General features: G+C 36.4%; 1 protein-coding gene across 2 annotated transcripts in view; it reads right to left on the minus strand.

The window, feature by feature from the left end:
* Positions 1 to 12,069: 12,069 nt before the first annotated feature.
* Positions 12,070 to 17,394, minus strand: part of LOC102304162 (seizure protein 6 homolog) — a 91,505-nt gene continuing 86,180 nt past the window's right edge. Inside the window, exons 10-17 of one of the 2 annotated variants that reach the window (XM_005928525.3) lie at positions 17,154 to 17,350; positions 16,148 to 16,342; positions 15,464 to 15,655; positions 15,082 to 15,276; positions 14,850 to 14,888; positions 14,637 to 14,745; positions 14,456 to 14,552; positions 12,070 to 13,317 (exon numbers count right to left, since the gene is read on the minus strand). In XM_005928525.3, the coding sequence (XP_005928587.1) occupies positions 13,291 to 13,317; positions 14,456 to 14,552; positions 14,637 to 14,745; positions 14,850 to 14,888; positions 15,082 to 15,276; positions 15,464 to 15,655; positions 16,148 to 16,342; positions 17,154 to 17,350 (1,051 nt within the window). In that variant the 3' untranslated portion in view covers positions 12,070 to 13,290. Of the gene's footprint in view, positions 14,553 to 14,636; positions 14,746 to 14,849; positions 14,889 to 15,081; positions 15,277 to 15,463; positions 15,656 to 16,147; positions 16,343 to 17,153; positions 17,351 to 17,394 lie in introns of both variants that reach the window. The other variant, XM_042223584.1, reaches the window with a different exon arrangement.

Raw genomic sequence — 17,394 nt, forward strand, 5'->3', positions numbered from 1 at the left:
TAGATAGATAGATAGATAGATAGATAGATAGATAGATAGATAGATAGATAGATAATTTTAGTATATGACAATTTTCATATATATTTTCATATATATTTTCATATACTAAAAAATTATATACTAAAATTATATACAGTTATATATAGAAATTCTCTGTGATATCATTTGCAGTAAAATGCATCATATTTTTATTTATTTTGCTGAATGGATTGATTCAGCTATAATCCTGACTGAATAGCTTAATGTTAGTGTTCTCTGTCTAATGACTTGTGAACAGGTGAAAAACGCCCCCCCAGGTCTCAAAAACAAGACTGCACAATCAGAAAGAAAGAAAGAAAGAAAGAAAGAAAGAAAGAAAGAAAGAAAGAAAGAAAGAAAGAAAGAAAGAAAGAAAGAAAAATATCTCCCTTTTTTGTTGTTGTTTTTTGTTGCTTTTTCCACAGTAGATACAGTAGTCATGATGACTTTCTGTAGCACGGGAATAGTGCCACAGCGGGGTTTTTCAAAAGATTTGGATGCACTACCCCGTTACCATAATATTCATTGGAAGATATGTAATAACTATTAGTAGGCTAATTATCAAAAGAGTGAATTTTCTTCTTAATTAGGTTATCTTGGAAAGAGCTGTGACAGAGAAGCATGGAAATCTGGGATGCAAAAACCAAAAGCTTTGGAGCTCATGCTTTATCATTAGTTCAATACAGTCCATTACCCAAAGGCACAGAACAATGCAATTAACCCTGCAATCATTTATGTAGGCGCTATATGTATGGGCCTCATACTTAATCCCCTCTTAGACAGTTAAGCTCAGGCATCATCAAATGATCCAGCCAAGAATCTATTCTGGCTCATCTACACTCCCATTTCTCTGGTCTTTCTAGTTGAAGTTAATCACCACCTCACCAGCTACTGATATATTTTTAAACAAACTGCCTTAATAAATGCATCATTGTTAATGCTGTTTAAATTCACAATTTCAAATCATATGTTTGAAGTGTAAAATGGACACAAGACAAATCTGACTACACAAATATAAAAATTATTTATTTTATTTTAGAATTTATAGTGCTTTATATTCCAGTATATTTTGTATATGCTGCATTTGTATATATTAGACAAAGATAACCTGAGTAAATACAAGGGTTATCAATGTTGAAGATAGTTTTTAAAGGTGGATATCATTTATTAAGAGTTAGCCAACCCTTTTTGGCCCTGTGTGAAACGTGTGAGAATATGATAGAAGTTATATAATTTTCTATACGTTGCAAGCTAGAGAAAAGTGTGAGACAGCTACACTCAACTGCTACTATGTCACATACACTTGTTCAAATGTTTGTTCATGTAAATATCTAATCAGCCAATCACATGACACCAATTCAGTGCATTTAGAAATGCAGACCTGGTCAGGTAACTACTTGATACAACCAAAATATGCAGAAAAGCATCTCTAAATTCACAACATCAAACCTTGAAGCAGATGGGCTGTAGCAGCAGAAAACCCCACTGAGTACCACTCCTGTCAACTAAGAACGGGAAACTGGAGAGGGGAAGACCAGAAAATCATTGCCTGGTCTGATAAGTCTTAGTTTCTGCAACATTTAGATGATGGAGTCAGAATTTGTTAAAAAAAAAGAAGGAAAAAAAAGATGAAAGCATGGATCTATCCTGCCTTGCGTCAATGGTTCAGGCCGCAGCTGGTGGTGTAATGCTATGGGGGATCATTTTGTGGCACACTTTGGGCTTTTTATTACCAACTGCACATCATTTTAAGGTATTGTTGCTAACCGTGTTCATTCCTTTAGAACCACAGTGTACCCATCTTCCGATCACTGCTTCCAGCAGGATAATGCAAAATTCCACAAAGTTCAGTTTCAAACTGGTTTCCTAAACATGACAACAAGTTCACTGTGTCCAAGTGCCCCTCACAGTCACCAGATCCAGCAGGGCATCTCTGGGAGGTAATGGAACTGAAAATTCACATCATGGATGTGCAGGTGACAAATTTGCAGCAACAGCATGATGCTGTCATGTCAGCATGACCAAAATGTTCTTAATAACAAAGTGGCCAATGAGTGTTTATTAAAGGGGGTAAAAAAGTGAATAGCTTGGAAATTACTTTACCTACTAAGTCAGAAATAACACAGTTCATAAAGAAGTAAAGGAAAATCAATACCTAAAGTTAATTAATATTTAAACATTGCCTCCAAAATAGGCGCTTCAGCCTAACATGCTGGCACACTTTACTCTCTTACATGACTGGTCTTCAAATGACTCTGGATTGGCATACAAGGCGTGAAACTGCTGGAGGGTACGAATGAGTATTCACAAATCAAGCCTCTGTTAAGTTCTGCAGGCATTCTGAATGTTCTATTAACCAGATGTCTTGTAACACACATCAAGCATGAGATAACAGCACTTGGCTGATTCGATAGCACAGAGAGTCAGTGTCTGTATAACAGAAACAAAGGAGCTCCGTCATCCTTTGTGAGTTATGTGCAGTATTTTTAATTAAAGACTTTTTGTTAATAAAATCACATTCCTTGAGTGGAAATTTCTTTCCACTCTTATTCATATATTTTCAGCCACAACTGAAACAAAATGACTAAATGATTAATTATAGTATAATTTGAAAATACATTTGCCCCTAAGTGATTAATCACCACTTGTAAAATATAGTCTTGTAGTCCCTCCTGGTTAACATATTAAAGAATGTATTAAATTTTAATGTTTAATTATAAAAACGATCTCAAATGAAATATTTATGACTTTTAATGATTTAAGTGCTGATTTTGATTCAGAGCTACCATTGAAAAACAAAGAGTATACTTCCTCCCTGCTAATATAAGCATCCCGAAATACTGAGTTAAAATGCAGCTCTGTCAAACAACTATATCTCTTAATACATGGACAGGTAACGGATATTAGCAAAGAAAAGGATAGCTGTACAAGTTTTTCAAACTAAGCACTGTTTACTCCCCTTAGTACCTCATTCATCCAAATTAGGTCATATACTGTAAAAGTAAACTTTACCTACCAAAACAAATGGCTGATAATGGATATGCATCATTATTGTGAGCTGATGTGTGGAAGAAGGAGAAACAGAGGCTAAAATCGATGGGAACTGCACATTCTTCCCCACATGGCAGAAAGGAGACCTATTATGGAAAAATCATGATTTATGTCAACGGCAGGAGGGATATCAGGTTGGGCAAGGGATGGAGGTGTGAGCCAATAATGATAAATGCCTCAAAGCACACCCAACCCCCATACACTCTTCTCAAGTAGAAGGCTCCATACGCTATGACCAGTGGTGATGATCTTCAGCGGCTCTCGTTTTCCTCTTCTCTCCATTCCATCACTGCTCTAGCGCTTCTCAGTATTTGCAGCACAAAACTCTCCTGCAGTCTTCCATGCTTCCCCTTTATCTCCCTGTTTCTTGCCAACAAATTCTAGCCCCCCACCCCCTCCCCCCTGCCTTTTTTGTTGTTGTCTCTTTCATGTGCTCTGTCTATATAGAGACCAGAGCTGCTGCCCATGATGGATTCAAATGATCCATCGCTTTTGGGAACACAGAGCAAGGCAGTCACCTTTAAGCTGTGACTGAGTAATCTGTCTCTGTCAGACATCTCCTGTACATGCAACACGGCCAGACAGTGAGCAAGTAGAAGACAGGCAATGAATAAGAGGAATGTCCAGGATGGTGTATGGTAAGAGATCAAATATAAAGTAAGAAAGAAAGATTCAGTGGAGTTAGCTGAATTATTACTTGGTTTAGCATCAGCTACCAAAGACAGACTTGTTCATAACAGAAACACATTGAGCTGGTTATCAGTGAGAATTAGCAACAAACGAAAAAGTTGTTAACACACACCATTAATTACGATAGCGCATTGCATTGTAAATCTTTTACAGGAGTTATTTAACATATATTAAGAAAATACTGCTCAGTTATTACCCAGCTCAGTTGACCCGTGTTTGCCTATTCTTTGTGTTTGTGCTTCCTCCAACAGTCCAAAGCTGGTCAGGAAAGCCAATAACTTGTTTGACTGACTGACTATAGTGTGAGTGAGCGATTGTCAATCTGTGTTTGCATTGTGAGTGACCCAAACCCACACATACACATATACCATCCACCACCACCCACTAGAACCACTTCTATCAAAGTCAGCTCCACCTCCCTGCCCTTCTGCTCCCAGATCGTCATTACTAGAGGCACTCTATAGGAATAAGCAGGTAAAGTCAAATCAGCAAGAGTCTCTTGTAGCATTGTACGGCCTCTTTCACAGCACTGAAGCAGAAGAGCTTGAGGCGCCTAGTATGTAATTGATGGAGACAGATAGCAGTCAGATGTGATTAGTTCAGGGTTGGTCAGCAGTCTAAGAAGACAAGAAAACCGAGAAGTGCAAGTGCAGCAGCGAAAAGAGTCCAGCAGTTTGGACATGAGGCACACAGTCTATTACATACAGGATAGTCTACCTACAGCACCAATCCAACTTTGCTATACACTCTACCTGACATTTATGCAATTCAGTAATTCAGACATAATGGAATATTGCTTCCAAATAGCTGTGACATTTGCTGTGCTTTACTTTACATTACTCAGCAACTGCAATGTGTTCTGAAAAAATGTCATCGCTATACTTTATATTGACTTTGGTAATATGACCTTTTGTACACTCCACTGGATACACAAAAAGCCAAATTACTATATACATGTTTTTTTTTCCTTTTCTCTGTGATGCAACGATATGTAAAGATGCCCCAGCTGACTGTCAAATAGATCAAATAAAATCTATTTTACATGTTGACGTACATAAATAAATGCTGCAAATTTACATGTAGGCTGGAAAAGCTATGATATGACAATGCACAGACATGCTACTTTGAAAACATTCAAAGAAGTACATATGTGGTTAATAATTACATTTCTGATGGGTGAATGACAAGGCTAAAGAACGAAAGAAATAGAATTAAGTCTTCCTGGTTCCGTATTCAGCAACATGTTTAATAGTTTTAATAGAAACTACTGAATTTATCTCTCCAAAAATCTCACTCTGAAAGCAAAAACATCCAAGACCATGTGAATAAAGAATAAAAAAAGATTTTCTTAAACAACAAACATCTATTCAAACCATGCTACATATCACTGAATCAAAAGGGATCACTAATAGTAACTACAAAACTGGAGGTACTTGTGCACAAACAGCTGACAAAATGCTTCTGCTGAACAGGAACATGATCTAAATACTAATCAAATATCATTTAGAGCTGGCTTTATTTGAGGCTCCTGAGAGACTGTCCCATCTTTTTTTCTTCTTCTTTTTTTTTTTTTTTTTTGCCATGGTAACCAGGGATTCATTTCAGAGGTGTCATGCTGCATTATCATCTCACCGGCTCATCCACTCGCCTCCGCCCTCTGGCTCTCTCGCTTTTGTACCTTCTCTGTTCAGACCCCTCAATCTCAAGCCTGCCCAGCATCCTGGAAGACATGTCCTATCTTGCTCTACCTCAGATAATACATTGATGTGATTTCTCTGCCTTACACACATACACCTACACATTAACACTTTAAGGCTATCTGCTTGCACAAAAGTAACACACTTGGGAAGCTGCACACATAGTCAGCGATTGAAACTGACCAGCATGTACCATTGCTTGAATATACCGAGAAGGTGCTGACCCAATGGTTTCATAGTCTTTGGGAAATCAAATATCACTTCCTACGTTTACACCACAGTATCATTAAAAACTCTAATCATAAATTATTTTTCTCAGCTTGTATAAATACATTTTGATTTTACAAAATACGAAACATTTGCACATCTAAAGGTAGCAGAGCTTACAAAGCTCACATTAACTAAAATTAGCCACTCTTTGTTGTTTGCCTCAGCTTCTCAGCGTATCCCCACCATTGTTATCATCATCATCTATCCTTTTTATATAGTCTTCAAAACATCCACTCAACCATGCATCTTCTTATTCCTTTCAACATTAATTTCCATGCATAACTCTGCCTTGTCACCTTCATGGTTCGGGTACACCATATGGATTCACAAGACAACTAGTTTCAAAGGAGGCTCCCAGCATCCTTATATTCATATTAGAAAATAATTAAAGTTCTCATTAAAACACCATATATATATGTTTCATACATATATATATATATATATATAATATATATATATATACTTGTAACTAAATATCTTGACCTTTCACATATTATGATCTTGTGAATACATACATATATGTATATATATATATATATATATATATATTTATATAATTATATATATAATATATATATAATTATATATATATATATAATATATATATTATATATATATATATTATGAAACATATATATATTATACTATATATATATACTATATATAATAAAGATATATATATATATATATGGTGTCGCATTAAAAATACCATATATATTGTTTCATACATAATATATATATATCATATATATATATATATATATATATATATATATATATTATATATATATATTTATATATATATATTAATATATATATTATATATATATATATATATAGTATATATAATATATATATAATTATATGTATGAAACATACTATATAATGGTTTTAAGAGACACTATATAATTATATATGTTTCATATATATAATTATATATATATAATATGTTCATATATATTTATATATATAAATATATATAATATATATATATATAATATTATATATATATATTTCATATATAATATATAATTAGTTATATATATTTATACTATGTATATGCTTAGTATACATATATGTATGTATTTCACAAGATCATAATATGTGAAAGGTCAAGATATTTAGTTACAAGTGCTACAGAACTAGAAGTGCTAAAGGAAGAGGTGAAGACAAACTCTATAAGCAGCATGTAAGGCTACATCCTTGTACTGTACTGAAACGATGCAACAATAAAGCTGTGTGTTTTCTAATACTCAACATACAGAGTACAATCTTTTCTAAAGAGTACCGGTGAATCCCACTTGCAAATAAGGTTTGAATTACTTAAAGAATCGTCCTGTTACTTGGTTGTAATCATCTGGTTCTATGATAAGAAGTATAAAAATACTGCATACTATTAAGCTCTTCCTTATAAGTCAAGATAAATCAAGATAATCACAGAAGAAGGTGTTTTTCCTGCACATTTTCACCTTTGACTTTACATTAGTTTATAGTTTCTGCTAGGAAAATCATTTGTGGCTCTGGAGATTGAAGATGATATCTAATTCAGGCAGTTCTTTGTTTACACGACTCTCAGTGATCAACGTGTGCTAGGGAAGCCCAGACCCCCTGCATATGCTGGAGAGTGAGATTTGGCATCTTGCCACATCAAGCAATACCAGAGGCTTGGAGGGTTTTACCCTTTGTTTTGCGCAAAATGGCTTCCTGAGGCTGCAGTTTGTAATAACAACCGTGAGTCCTGTCTGAGCGATATGACATGGCTGCCTGCCTCATCAGCTACTGGTCCCCAGGGACTGTAACAAATGCAGCACTGTAGCAGATTAAAGATAGTTTTACATGAAAACTAGAACTGAGGGGATAAAGAAAAAAGAGGAAGCCTCTTTGAGTATTCATTTTCATATTCCCTCCCTTTACGCTTAATGTCAGTGAAGTAAAACTGTACTTATGTTACTTAAGTCTGGTGGTTGCATTTGTTTCAAGTCGGATGCTTTCATTCAGAGAAAGAAAAAGAGATTTTAGTATTGTCACTGATAAACAAAGTGCTTCCCTACTTATTGTTTTGCTTAAAGGCTACATAAGATTAAGTAAGGTTTGTGAGGAGAAAAGCGAGAGATGTGAGACAGTGTGTAGTAGTTTTATTGCTTATTTGCTGTTTCTTCTCCACTGCAGTCACAAACATCAGATTAAAAGGGAGAGCTGCCTGTCTATCTCAGCTAAAACAGGTGGGGAAAGAAGTCTCAGAGACAAATGTCAAAGCTTTAAATACTCAATTAAATTTCAAATATTATGCAGTAGCTAATATAATTTGTTTTCCTAAGATAATATTACTGAAATACTAAACTCTTATAGTGTACATCTCCATATGATAGTGTTTGTACATCTGGAAACCTAATTATTTTAATTTGAATACATACAATTTAGGTAAAAGTGAAATTTGTCTTGAAATGCATTTCTACTGCGTAAATAACCAGCTGCAGCTTAACAAAGATGAGTGCACACTGTACCCTAGACTCTCAAACGGGTCATTACATTAAACTATCTTTTGTCATTTATACCCAGTCCGTTAGTAAGTGTACTGTATGCACTGGGACTGCTGACACAGAGAGGGAGGTCTAATGGTCTGCAGTATTAGTGGGTTAATTGCCATGTCCAGGTCTCCATTGGATTGTAGGCAGGGCATTTCAGTTTAATTGTGAGCCCACCACGAGTGCACTGTAGAAGTAGTGAGAGTTGGTGACGGTCTTCATCATGTCGACCTTCTTTTCACAGCAGACTCAGTAGTAGATTGCCACCTGCTGGAGTTTTAGAAAAATAACTCCTCATTGATGATAACCAAGTCCAAACAAAGGACAGTCATGCTGCTGACTGATGCAAAAAAAAAAAAGTATACAAAAGCACTTATACGTTTTACCACCACAATTGGTATTGGATGCTAGAATATAAAATCCTCTGTACATTGAATGTATTCTGCGCGCAGTGAGGCTGACTGCTGTATACACTAGACGTGCCTGCAATGCTGACAACACACAGTCCCCCCCTTCCTTTATGGACTCCTCCTTTTGGATGCTAATAAGGCTTAAAGTTAGTTAGCTACTTAGACTGACAGCTGTGCTGACACAAGCAGCTGTAGCTGAAGCTGCCTTGTTGACCTCCCATGCTCTGGACCTCTCCACTGTGCAGGTTGTGGTGGCATCGCTTTGGCCATTTTAAATGGAAATATCTAATATGTTTATGTCTCTATTTTGTGTATGTGCTGCATGCAGCTTGCTAAAAGAGCACCTTAGCATTAGCTAATATATTAGCATTCCTCTAAGATGTCCAAATATTGACAGCTTGTAGCGCCAAAAAATGCCAACATGGTGGCAAAAACATGCCAAGGTGGCCACCTCCATCGTATATGCAATCTATGTGTTTTACTTCAGTAGGAGAAGTTTACTATTTTGTCACTCCTTTTCTAAAATGAATACATGCAAAGCATTAAAACCCCAGCACTGCCATGTTTGGATATGTGCATTTTTATACTGTATTCAAATTTTTCTCAGTACCTTCCTTCTTCTTTTTCTTCTTTTTCTTGTCCCTGACAGCAGACACTGCGTTGTTCTGTCAATGATTAACGTGTAAAGTAAAGACAACAACATAATGCATGAGTAGATCCCTGTTCTGGCCCTCTTCCTCAGACTGCACAGGCAATTTACATTTTAATGGCTCAAGCTGCTCCATGTCCCCAGCATCAGAGTGAAAGCTCAGCTGAAATCATGGGTGACTGCTTCCAAATGATTTACTGAGAACAGGAAAAAAAGAAAGAAAGAACAAAAAAACAACAGGTTCTTATACACATAAGCACAAAAACACAAAATCTTGACATGGTTATAAATCTTCTGGATTGAAGCACATGTTTATTTTATTAGATACATTTAACCATCATTCAATCAAAATAGAGGATCATAGTCTAAGAATAATCTGACATGATAGAAAAACCACCAGGAATTGCGCAGATTACCACTTTTCAGAAATAAGGTCAAACGTAGATTATATTGAGCAGAAATACTTTATGTCTTTACTGTGTGAGTGATCAAATATACACAGGGAATTGACTTTTTTAGCAGGCATTTCATTTGTTTAAATAGTATATCAAATAGCCCCAAATATCAGGTAACCCCCTCATGTATTTTAAAAGGAATATAGTCTCATTCCCTCTGATAGTTTAGAATAAACAAAATGCTTGTATTTTAGATATAACTGCATTACATTGTTTACTCATTACTATTGTTGCTACTTATTTAAAGTGGGCTCTTCCTATTTTTTTGTTAAACAACATAACCGACTCTTCGTATTGCAGTGCAAGTCGGATTTTTTCATTTGAGGCTGTCAGATCTGCTACTACTGCTACTCTAGTTGTGGTCCTCACAAAAACCCTCTGAGTGCACAGCCATACTCAGCTATTTAATAAGTAAGACGTCATGATCAAAACTGTTCATCTTATTCATTGGTTCTGGGATCCTTTCTGGCATGTCCCATTTAAGAAGAAGTTCACAACCCTTACACATCCCATTGCTTTTCCAGTTAACAATAGAAATAGGATTGATGTTGAGCTATATATATATATATATATATATATATTATATATATATATAATATATATATATATATATATATATATATATAATATATTATATATATATATATATATTATATATTATTATATATATATATATAATTAGTTATTATACATATTTTTCCCTTGGTTGTCCATGCCTCACCTGTGGAGAAGGCCCATGGTCCACTGGTGTAACTGGCAATGTATATATGCATTTCTGCAGTGGTCCTGCGGCATTGGGAGCTGTAAAACCCAAACCTCAATGGAAGAGTGAAGCCCTAGGAACAGCTAATAACCTCAGGCCTCTAGTGGGGTTTGAGGAACACACACACCAGAGATGGGTTGTTTTAATATATACAAATGCTTCATAAGAAGATGTGAAGAGGAAACAAATACACTGTGAGTTATAATTCACTAATATAAGTTGGATGAGAACTACAGCATGCTCATCACAAAGGCTTGTGAGTACCTCATGTGCATGTCTTGTTATCATGCTGCCATCTAGAGGTGCACAAATGCATGGAGACATTTATATGGTGTTGCCTGCAATACAGTATTTTTGCATCGATTTCATTTGAACGCACATGCTTCAGTTGCACAGATAGCTGATAATCTCAGTTCTGGTAATTGACGACATGTGGCAGCATAAATGCTTATGCTGCAGCTTCTAGTATATGGCCTTATCCCGCTGTAGCTGTGGTGAAAATCAGTGGTTCCACACAATATACATTTTCCATTTGGCCCTTTTTAAAGCTAACATTTTGACTTGTGACATATAATGTTACATGTCTGCCCTGTTATTATATCAGGTAAGGACTTCTTTATGAGTTTAAAACACAAGTTTAGTCATTAATGAGTCAGTGACAATACTTATGTAACAATTTAATTTATTTTTTGAGAGGGTTATAGATAGTTAAAGATGAAGCAGTTTCCTGTATGTGGTCACAGCAGCTGTGATACTGAAAGAAAGATTTGTTAGAACAGAAAGGATTTGCACAAAGGAGATGAGATCTATCTACAAAATTGAACACAGGCAGATGCACCACAACATGACCCCAAGTAAACAACCATCTGTTGCACAGGGATTTATTTTGCACACTGCAGGATTTCAATTGTTTTGTAAAGCAGTGACTCAGTGACATGGATCAGGATGTGAGCTGATTACTGTATGCACTCGCTAGATTTTGAGGATTGTTGTCCTAGGATGCTAATGATGTGGTGCAACTACACTTTGTAACATACACAAATTAGCTAGCTGATGTTTATCCTTTAAGGCAGGCTTTACAGTGTGATAGGAGAAGAGCGGTATGCATAGCTAATGGTTCCTGAATGAAAACATGTATTTGAGAAATCCTCTGAGGCCGTATGCAGTCAGAACTACACAAATGCTCATAGTAATATATCCAGGATCATTTCTTAAATCCCTAAATCATGAACATTAAGATAGAAATGAATCATAAGTGAAAGTAAATGAATCTTGAATGAATCTTTCATGTACCTGTTATTTTCACATGTGATGACTCAGGTTATAGTCAGTCGTGAGGCACTCATATTGGACAGGCAGTCTATTTACAGATAGCAGACTCATACAAAGTGAAGCAAGTAATAATGGCAATTGCTTTTTTCAAAGTCTGTTGGGTGGATGGGGCCTTTGTATCCAACAGAGCTGAACAATCAAAGACAGATTTCCTCCAATCTCTAATTGCCACTGACTCGAGGCGATAAAAAGGACTCGAAAACATTCAATCACTGACAGTCATCAACAATTTACTTTAGAAAAATATCACCATGATGTCCCACAGATTAACCGATTTGACTGTGGAGAGAAAGACATATTTACAGTAATACACAAAATAGGTAAAATGGGGAGGAAAAAAGAAAAAAAAAGAATATTGGAGTAAAAGATGACTAGTGCAGAGATGGTCCAAAAAAATTGAGTAATTCTTACTTGTGCTCTAAATGGAACACTCTTAACCTTTTTCATTCATCCTGTACAGATCAGACAAGGCAATCTGCTTAAAAATAATAATAATAATTTTTAAAAAAACCCAGGAAATTATTGAGGGTGGTACAGCTTGTGAAGTGCATATAAGCTCCTCCTTATAATACAGCTGTTAATTATTACAGCAAATCTCTTTTCTAATAGATGTTATTACCATTCTGATTCAATGTTGTCAAAATGAGCAGTGCGAGCTTAGATGAAAGCAAGTAGTTAGATGATGTATAAAGTGTTGGTGATCAGTCCTGGACATTTTATTAAACTGAACATAAGAAAATACAGGCTGCAATGGCAATGATACAGTAAAAAAAAAAAAGCCTATGAAATGTTTGTTAGCTGGGCAGCTATGGATTGCCACTACATGTTTTTTTTTTTTCAAATACCACTGCTAAAGCTTGTACCAAAAAAAAAAAAAAAGTCTATCATCAGCTTATGGTCATTTTAACTTTTCTTCTGATGAAAGTGAGTAAACAATTGTCACTTATAAACAGTAAAGCAGGGTGCTGATAAAGACAATACTAAAAAGAAGTTTGACAAGTCTGCATATGACATACATAGATGTTATAGCCACACATAAAATTGTTGTTCAATAACAGCACAACATTGTGAACTTCACTGAAATGCAGTGATAGACAAAGCATCTTCAAGGGGATATTTCTTTTTTATTAAGTAGCCTATCTGTTATCCATTATTTAGGTATAGACAAACATGATTTAGCATTTCATTCTCAATATGTTACATATTTCATGACAGACCGACAATGTCTTTCCAAATTCTCACCAACCAGTGGTTCTTAAGAGAAAAAAAATCTTCAGACAAAAAGTGAGTAAGTGGCAGGATCGAGATAAAGTCAAAAACAGATCGTTGAACGGTCAGGGTACTGGAGTAAGATGAGATCTCAGAATCAGAAGGAGACCTCACCTCATAGTTGTTCTGCAGTACAGCCAAACTGGACATAATGACAGGATTTAGTATCTAGAATGAGTCTGCCAGTGCTGAAGGAGCAAAGAAGAGAGAATAGAGTCATAGAATTACTATTGTCACAACAGCCTATGCATATATTATGTACCTTGTGTACCTTTTGACTTATGAATCAGCTGGTAACTATACCCTCAAGAAGACTGAGAATATGTATAAAAACTAAATATCTATTTTAAATAAAAATAGCCATTTATGTAATTCTAGGTTCTTCTCACTACAAAGGTTAAAGTACACTTTATAGGTATATGCTAGTTTAAGGCTAATTAACGTCACAGCACAAGTTCATTTGCTAGATTTCATTTGCTAGATTTTACAGCAAACTGTACCTTTATACACACACGGGGACTGCAGCATATAGCATGATAAACATACAACTATATCATTTCCAAAAGAAATTGTGATGCTGTGTAAAATGTAAATCAAAACAAAACAGAGTGATTTCCAAATAATTTTAAAAGCCATATTTAAATGAAACCTGTACAGAGGCAACATGTAAAGTGTTGAAAATTAAAGGCCTCCTTTGTACTGTGGTGTTAGATTTGTAGATGCAGCAACAATAATGGCTTTTGAAAGTGTTCCTGAACGTGTGAATGGATTTCTGCTACAGAACCATTTTAAAGCAATGCTTTCTGGGTGGTTGACAATAGCATGATGTTATTATGCAGTATTGGAAATACATGTTGGTAAATTACATTTAAATGTTCTTTATCTATACTGTCTCTCACATTGAAGCATTTCTTAATCTCGCTAAAACACTCTTTTAAAAAAAATAATTTAATTTGTTTTTGTATTTAGTCTACAGTTGCCCCCAAATCAGCGTTACACAGCACCACAACTTTTAGGGAAAAGTTGGGTAAAATTTACCACTATGAACTCTAACATAGCACTCTCACTTCTCTGAGAGGATAGAATGGAAATCCAGGATGCAAATGAGATGTGACATCAGAGTAAAGTGAGGAAAAATGTTCCTATCTCACAGCTCAGACCACTAGCTCTCAGTGATGAGTGACATGATGACGAAAGGTGTGAGGGCGCCCTCTGCTGGTGAGACATGAGATGACGATGGGATGACATCCGGATGGGAAAAGATCAGGACAGCACGCTGGTGTTCTGTGAATCCACGTCTTGCATGCTCATGACATCTGTACTTACTCCACTCTCATATATGGGGTTGTCGAAAGCAGACTCTTCTGTCATGTTGTCATACGGTGGCGAGGACACTGGCATTCTGATAGACTTCCCCTGGAGTCTGAGCAAAGAGTACAGAAACGGGAAACATCATGTAAAGCCTTTATTACAAGGGAAACGCATAAAATTTTGAGTCATTACTTACTTTGCAAAGTAGATGTAAATCCCAAGGACAATCACCAAGATGACTGCAGTTGGAATAAATACTGCAAGGGCAATGTTGGTTCCTTCTGTGCCATAATTTGTATTAACAACTTGAAGAAGGAAAAAAAAAGGACATAACATGTAATTACCCCTGTGAATGATTGTCAACAAATAAATATCAATCAATTCTGCAAGGTACTGAAATATGACTTACCATCTAGTCTGCGTTCATTTACATAATGTGTCGAGGACGCTACCAAGAAATAATTGCAGTTTAATGAGTATGTAGACCATATTTATGCAATGTGAATCACAGTGCATGCTTTATTTTTATGGCCAAAAGAAACAAAAGAACCTGCATTTGTAAACAGCACTTAAAACTGTTGAGATTCTGCTTTACTTTTTGTGTATTTTGACTGTATTTAGAAGCTTGTTACGTGGTTTACCTCTGCAGGCAGGAGGAGTGCTATTCCACTGTGATGGGTGTCCAGGAACACAGTATATGGTGGCATAACCCTGCAGCTCATAGCCGGGGTGGCAGGAGAAAGTCAGCATCTCTCCTGCTTGATAAAAAGCCTTTTCAGAGCTCTGCATGCTGGTGGAAGCTGCACCGGGATTCCTGCATGGCTCATACTTTTCAGCTGAGGAGCAGTACAATATATTTGATTAGGACTATTATTATTTTCATGCACCTTTGTACAGTAAAAACAGTGACACATTGTAATTTTTGCCTTTTACTCATAATTGCTTAGCTGCACATCGCTGACAGTGTGGGCGTGCATAATTGCATGTCTGCGAATCTATGCTATTCTGACTGAGGGAACTTACGGACACATTTGGGCAGTCTCTCGTTCCACTTGGGCATAGCTGAATCACGGTTGTAGCAGGTTAGAAGGCTGGAGCCTGACAGGATGTAGCCTTTGTTACAGATGAACTGTACAGTCGATCCAACAGCAAAGCGACTGCCTGTGATCACTTTACGACTGTGCTGCACATTCCCGGGGTCCTGGCATGTCATCACTGGTGCAACACCAAAAACAAGTGATGATAATTAGTTATTACTGCCACCGGTGCTGGTACAGGAGTGATAAAAAGTATAATTAACAAGGAAAAATATTCAATTTGATATTGTTTTGATTTTTTTTTCTTGGGTAACTGGAAAAACCTTTAAAAAATTATGAGGGGCAATTACATATATGCACATTACATTGAATTTGTTGTGCAAAGGAAGTGCACCAGCTGCACTAAATATTGTTCCCTAAATGTCATATTGTTAACTATTTGCCACATGACAATGCATCCTCATGTTATGTATTAAAGTTGAACAGTCACAGAATAACACAGTTACATCAAACTAACTAATTAACCAGGTATTATGGTAACAAGACTATAATTAGCCATGTTATCATAATATTTAAGCAAAAAGGTCTGAGACTTGGACCAATGATGGCGTATTCTAACTCCCAAGGTGGACTAAAGAGAAACTACAAAGTTTTATATGCTTCCTCTCACCTTCCTCGCATTTTGGCACATCACCGCTCCAACTGAGATCCCACTGGCACATGAGGATCTCAGAGCCAACCAGTGTGTATCCTGGGTAGCACTGGTAGGTGACCACAGTGCCGTGTATGAGATCAGGATGCGACATGCTCTTCCAGCCGTTGGTGATCTCCGGCAGCTCTGAGCAGGTGTCATTCCTTGGCACCTCTGTTGGCGTTGGCGCCATTGGTGTCATGCAGCGCAGATATGGGAGGGAAGAGACAGGTTGTTAAAAAAGGATTTGCAAAGATTGTGAGGACAATGTGTTACTGAGGATATATAAATATTCTCCTAATAATCCATTTTCTTGTATAACAAACATTTTTTTTATTGTTTAGAGCAGATCTAGATCTAAAAGGAATAATGAGGATCCTCAAGGAAAACGCCGAGCATTAATATGCAACCCCCACTGCAGGGAATAAATACGACTGCAGATTTTTTGCTTTCTTTGTGCTCTAAACAGAAACTGTTTGGGAAGAAAATGTAAATAGAGGCTTGTGATGTTTCCTAGGAGGAGCGCAGCATGTGGTTTGGCACCAGTCAATCTGTGCCTCCCTAACTGCAGCATACATGGCGGGGAACACAAAGAGTTAGGTAAAACCAGCTGATGTTGAAGTGAACACTTTTATTATGTTTCGTGTTTGTTGTTATTTAATCCTGTGCACCTGGGATAAGCCAGAAGACAGATAGACAAAGGCACAGCAAGAGTGGGGAACAAAGAGACAGGGGAACAAATACACCTTTCTTTTTTTTCCCCGTTCCCTAAATGATGATGTGTTAGGTTCCAGATATGAGTAACATTTTACATTCCACATTTGTTTCCATTTGTGGTCCCTTGCTTGTGGTACTTTTACAGTAAAAAGTATACAATATATGTAATCCCAAGAGAATTAGAATAATGTATGCCTTATATTAAAAGCATGTAATATTAGTGTTTTGGGTTTTTTTAAGAGGGAATGAAACTAAACCACCGTCTTACCAAAGAAGTGAACTACAAAGCCATTGTTGTAGCCGTAGATGTTAGTGGCAGGATCAGACTGAAACTGAATAGTGACATCAGCCATGGAGGTATAGAGCTTGAAATGTGGTCGCGTGCCACTGTATTGGCCCAGGATGTTGGCAGTCAGGTCATCACCATCATAGAAGGTCAGCAGGTCATTCTTCCCCAAATGGAGACTAGGATTGACATCACAAAAAAAAGGAGTTACTTTTTGTTTGTT

The sequence above is a fragment of the Haplochromis burtoni genome, unplaced genomic scaffold (genome assembly GCF_018398535.1).
Source record: "Haplochromis burtoni strain Fernald_Lab_line unplaced genomic scaffold, NCSU_Asbu1 Contig_115, whole genome shotgun sequence".
In the NCBI taxonomy this organism is placed as follows: domain Eukaryota; kingdom Metazoa; phylum Chordata; class Actinopteri; order Cichliformes; family Cichlidae; genus Haplochromis; species Haplochromis burtoni.